Consider the following 6,193-nt stretch of genomic DNA (forward strand, 5'->3'; position numbering starts at 1 on the left):
TATTACTGCCCTATTAGCTCAGAAATATTTCAGGAATCGGGCAATTCACATTCAGAACTTGTTACAATCACCGAAAATTATATTTTTTAATATTTATGTATAAAATTTGATAAATAAAACTTTTTCTATTGAATAGATTTTAACTTTGAAGTATTTAAAAAAAAATGTGTGGAAGAATTACTACAAATGCATTTTCTATATTTTTTTTAATTCACTGTTGTAGCTTTTTATTCAAGATAGAATAAACTATTATTATTATTCATCTATGCATCATAAAGTTAAGAAGGAGATAATTGTAAGGCTTTATGAAGCAGATATATGTGAATAACAAATAGATTTTGTTATCCAAGAGAAATTTTTCATTATTTGTTATCATTTCACAGAAGAAAAGAGTGCTTTAAAACTGAAAAATTAACTTTGAAATTAAATATCTGTGAAGTTTCCACATTTGATTTAACTTTTGCATTAGGTAGGCCAAAGTGAACGTGTCACAACCTTTCAGAGTTACATTCAAAATTTAAACTACTTTATTATTAATATATACAAATAAAATTGGCATCAAAATGTGGTTACTAAATCAAATTTTAATATTATATAAGTTTTAAGCTCATAATTTTATAAGGACATATTTAAAAACCTCAATCTCCCCTAGTATGAGAACTGTGACATTTGTTACCTTTGTATTCCATTTTCTTTAATTTATTTAACACCTCTCAGAGAATTACTTGTTATAATATAGTTATTACTGATGCAAAACATAATTTGTATAGCCTTCAATCATACTTGGTTTCAGAACCATAAACTGGAAAATGAGACCTCCTCCTGTTTTTCACAAATTCCTAGTAGTTCTCTCTGATGTTTAATATAATTATATTATTTATAACCAATAGGAAGCCAAAGTTTCAATCTATCAAATGATGTATTATATTACATTGTTTTGTGCACAGATAATTGTCAGTTTCACTTCCAGTTCAAGCTTGATTCCCATGGGAAAGACATTGATAAGCTTAGCTGAATTTCTAGCTGCTCTTGTCAGAATAATTATGATAGTTATGGGACATATTTTGCTTTTTGCATGTTATTATTCTGTGTTCTTTGGAGTATCATTTAATTAAATAAAAAAATATTTATTGCAGTAGTACCATTAGTATAAAAAATAAAGTAGGGTTAAGTGTCATTGACAGTTGACAGCAAAAAAAGATGATGACCCGGGTAAGTATTTTATTTTTGCTTTTCATATTTATTCTTCATGATAAAAGTACATAAGATACACTTGCGAGAAACTTGCCAGTACCTCGTGTGTTAAGTAATTTGAAAGGATAATGTGAGCTGCACATTCACCAAGTAACTTCAAATTTTGTGGGGGGAATATCAGTTTAGACACGGTTCAAAGGGCAATAAAATTGACTGACTTCATATAGAGTTAGGGTAGAGAAAATAATAGATAAAATATAGTTTTTTCTGAAAAAAAACATTTGATATTTATTTAGAGATTTTAGGGATTATGCAAACAAAATTTGAAAGTTTTTAGATGAAGAAAAGTATTCTTAATCTTTACATGAAAATCACTTTGCACTCAGCAGTCAACACTCTTACACTATATAATTAAATAGAAAGTTTTAGTAAAAATATTGAATTAAAAATTATGATTTTTTAGTTTATGAAAAACTTTTAAACCTTACTGAAAGCTTGCCAAGTTTTGTGAATATACAATAGGTACTTTTAGAGTTGTAGTACAAGATGCTGCAAAATACATCCACCTGTTGTGAAAGTGTTAAACTGTATTAGTTCTAACTAATCAGAATTTGCAGCTAAGTTTCTGATTTCTTCTCTCCACTAAACAAGTTGCAATAAATTATAAAATAATATTGTTCTATATGTATGACCATAAACTTACGATTTGTGTGAAGAAGCTGTAGGATTTTTTGCATGAAGATTAAAACAAAATATAGGGCTTGAAACTAATTTTTTTTTCTTGACAAATTACTTTAAAAGCTACTCACACAAGTGGCAAAAGAAAAATAGGTTCTTGAATTGGACACCCTTATTGGATATATCTAGTCAAATGACATGAATTTCCAAGAAACGTTTCATTTTTGATTTCATAATTTTGAACATACTGTCAAATTTTAGATCTGTGTTTTTGATGATAATTCCTAACATTAAACAAAAAAGATGAAACACCACTTGAAGGTACTGTTTTTACTTGCTATTTTAAAATTAGGAGATCCCATTGAAAGATGTGTGAGAATAGTGCACAACAAGCTAACAACTTATCTTGTAATTATCATATAAATGTTGTGCTTGTAGCCAGCTTTTTTATTCTTTTCTGTAATTTGATCTTAGTTTACAACTAATCTAAATATTCATAATTCTGCCTGGATTATCAACTGGCAAAGAAATGCTGGTGTCCCTGATTAAACACTAGAAACCATTGGCTTTTTTTGTGAGCTAGCCATTGCTAATTTCAGGATTAGGTTTATAACTGAAAAAATAGTTAAAGAATTTATTTATAAAAAAAAATTACAAGTTTCTAATGAACTATGTTTTCGGTGTCCAGTAGCATTGATATAAGTGATATGTGCAATATGAATTAAAAGTAATTTTAAATCATTAAAAATATTTTGATTTTGTATTCCACAAAGAATTTGTATAAATAATCAGCCAGGCAATTGCCAGAAGTTTTTCTATTTTATTTTTTCTAAATTCATTTGTGGGTTATTAGGTAACTATTAGTGGGTAGTATTGACACTTTCAGCAAATTTGAACATTTTTTTTTTATAGTAAAATTTTAAATAAAATAATTCAGTGGTTAATTATACCAAGGTGCCTTTAATTAGAACATTTTAATTTCCATTTTGGCTTTTGAAATTTCTACACAATTATTCTTTTTAATAGGATAAAAGGCAAATCATGCTGAACACATTTTATGTTCATTTTAAAGCAGAATAGACTTTTTATTCATTTTATGTCTTTAGCAGCAAATCAGTGGCAAATAACTTACAAAAACCAACGCAAGGTATATTGTTTGCCAGGTTTATTGAATGGTTATCTAATAATTACATGACACAGGCAAGAAATTCATAACATTAACAATTAAGACCTTAAAGCTGGGAAAGCAAGGAATTTCTCCATCTTAATAGTTGGGCAAAGTAATTAATATGGCTAACATGAAATATTTGCTTTAAAAGTTAATATTGAAAGTGAGAATACTGTAGACCTATTATAAATGTCGAGGCCAACATGGAACCTGTACCTTGATAAAATAAATTTTAATTAGATTTTATTTTGTTAGAACATTGTATTTTTATTACACAAAACAAACATGGATTTGAAGAAAGGCATGGCTAACCCTTTTACTTTCATTAATCTAGATTATTACGTTGAGTTTGAGCTGTTTTGATCATGTAAAAACATAAAGTTATAAGAGATCACACCTTTCCCATGCCATCATGAGGTTTATGTTTGATGGTGTTATGTGATCTGAGTCACACAAGTTAATTAAAAAACTCAACTCTTAAGATTAAAGTTTAAAGACTAACAGTAATTATTTTTGATTGTTTTGTCTCTGTCTGCAATATATATATATATCATTGTTTTAAAAATGATTCATTATTCATTACATTCAATTACAAACATTCAAATGAACAGGGCCAGTAAGACTCCAAATGGCCATGCTTATCTGTCCCAGATATTTTTTAATCTTTCTTTGTTGTTTGGTTCCAACTTGTTGTCCTGTTCTGTAACTGAAGACATAAAGAGGTCACTGAAAAACACATTTAATTTTTATATCTACATTTTAAATATTTAATTTTCACCAGAAAATGTACTTACACACTACATGTACCAGCAACTTTAAGCTGTTATGGAAACAACCAAGTCTTTGAACATTTTTGAATTAATAGTTAAAAGGCTGTTTTCTATGTTCTTTAAATTGGTTATTTATAAATTAAAAAAAAGATTTTTGGGTTGAAACTATTTTTAAGAAATATAGTAGAAACAAAATCAACCTATGTTTAATTTTTCACATTTTAAATGGTTTTATAGATTTTATATATATTTTTAAACATATAAACATTTCTTGATCTTTTTTTAAATTCATTTTCATCAATTTCTTTATTTTTTGTTTATATATGTATAAGATGTATCACTAATATCTCATACTGTATACATGCACCATTAAATCCTCTTTATAATCAAAACTTGAAAAAATCACAATGTTTCGATTATTTGGAATCTTTAAGAAAATAATATACTGGAAATTGTATAATCTAAAGCTTAATAGAGTGTAAGAAGAATATTTTCAACTTTTTTTTACATGTAAAAAAAAAGAGTTAAATTGGTATTTAATATTTTGGCTATAACATGTAAGAATATAATTTATTCACAGTTCTGTTTTTATTAGGTATTTATGTCTTTTAAATGTGTATTATCATATTCAGTTTTAATCTTTGTGTTATAGGGAGTTTTTTTATGCATTTATTTAGTTTGAGAAGCATTCTAAGTGAGAGAAATTATGAAATGGAAGAGGAATTTTGAAGTATAACAAAGAAACGAAAAAACAAACACAATATACCATCCTATTTTCAAATGTATCGGTGGACTACCTGCAGTAAACAGTGATAAGTGGCCATATGTCACCAAGAAGAACATAAAAATTAGCTCAATACTTTGGTCAAAACAAGTTATTCAAGTATGCAAAGCTTTCTTTTCAAGATAACTGCTAAACTTTATTTTTAATCATAAATCAACTGTGGCCCGGCATGGGCAGGTGATTAGGGAGCTCGACTCGCAATCTGCGGGTCATGGGTTCGATTCCCCATCCCACCAAACATGCTTGCCCTTTCAGCCAGGGGGGCATTTTAATGTGATGGTCAATCCCACTATTTGTTGGGAAAAAGAGTAGCCCAAGAGTTGGCTGGCTGTAGATGGTGATGACCAGCTGCCTTCCCTCTAGTCTTACACTGCTAAATTAGGGACGGCTAGCAGAGATATCCCTTGTGTAGCTTTGCGCAAAATTCAAACCAAAACATAAATCAAACAATATTTTTCTGAAAAAATTATAATGAAAAGGAGAGATTGCTTTCCTTATGTTAACATAGTTGAAAAAACGATTATGAAAAAAATCAAGGATTTACTATTAAATTTTTCTCTTATTTTGTTTTTAAGTATTCAAAATAAGGATTTTTTTTATCCTATTTTAATAAAGAAAATGTATGCCACATGACTTTAAGAACAGTGAAAACATTTTATGCAATTTAGGGGAAAAAAATCACCTGGTGTGTACATGTATTTCACTTTCTGGTTTTATTCTTTTATTTTAAGATTATTTGGACAATGCCAACTTTTTAATACTGTTTAACATTCTTTAACTGTTTGAGACTTGTGCTATTTTCCATATAAATTTGTATATTTTTAATGACAATAAAGATTTTGTTTTAACATTAGTGAATGATTTTTTTTTCTTTCCAGAATTTGAGCCTTTTGATTTGGAGTTATTCTGGGGCCAGCGGGTTATCCAAAGCATTACTCAATCAACGTAGCATTAGCTGATAGTGACTTGAGATTATCTTTAGTTTTACAACTGACATTGTGAGATAATAGGGGATGTACTAAGCAGTAAATTATAGCATTCCAGTGATGCTGTGCTTGGTACAGCAACAAAAAATCCCCCCCCCCCCCACAGCAATTTATTCTTTTGCATTTCAACCATGGATACTTGTTCATCATATGATTTTAAAGTTTGATCTTAGTGGATTATTATATACTGTTTCATACAGCAGTATGTGTTATAAGATTACAGTTCTGCAGGAAATCTTTATATTTTTTGTATAAATGAATCAGACATGTAGAATTCTTATGTATAGTCGAAATACATATGTAGATTTTTTCATGATAGATGCTATAAAGATGATTAATATACTTTGTGTATTTCATTTCATTTTACAAGGATACATTTTCAGTGAACATCACCTCACAGATTCTGTGTATTTAGTTTATGTGGTTGTGATCTTTTTTTAAGATGTGTATATTCTCATAGAGTACTTTATGAAGAAAATATATGCTTCTTGATGATGTTTATACTTCTCATGTCTAAAATCCACCAAATTCCTTGCATTCTCTCAGAAAAAAAAATTGATGTATGATCCTACTCAGCATAAATTTTGTAAATAATTGGAAAATTCATTATATT

At 28.3% G+C, this 6,193-nt stretch overlaps 1 protein-coding gene across 2 annotated transcripts in view; it reads left to right on the forward strand.

Annotated features, from left to right (window-relative positions):
* LOC106460395 (MAPK regulated corepressor interacting protein 2-like) overlaps positions 1-5,923 on the forward strand; it is a 25,517-nt gene extending 19,594 nt beyond the window's left edge. For both annotated transcript variants that reach the window (XM_022387114.1, XM_013920085.2), the window contains one exon: positions 5,473-5,923. In XM_022387114.1, coding sequence (XP_022242822.1) covers positions 5,473-5,543 — 71 coding nt within the window. In that variant the 3' untranslated portion in view covers positions 5,544-5,923. The remainder of the gene's footprint in view (positions 1-5,472) is intronic.
* The last annotated feature ends 270 nt before the right edge of the window (positions 5,924-6,193 follow it).

The sequence above is a fragment of the Limulus polyphemus genome, unplaced genomic scaffold, assembly GCF_000517525.1.
Source record: "Limulus polyphemus unplaced genomic scaffold, Limulus_polyphemus-2.1.2 Scaffold764, whole genome shotgun sequence".
In the NCBI taxonomy this organism is placed as follows: domain Eukaryota; kingdom Metazoa; phylum Arthropoda; class Merostomata; order Xiphosura; family Limulidae; genus Limulus; species Limulus polyphemus.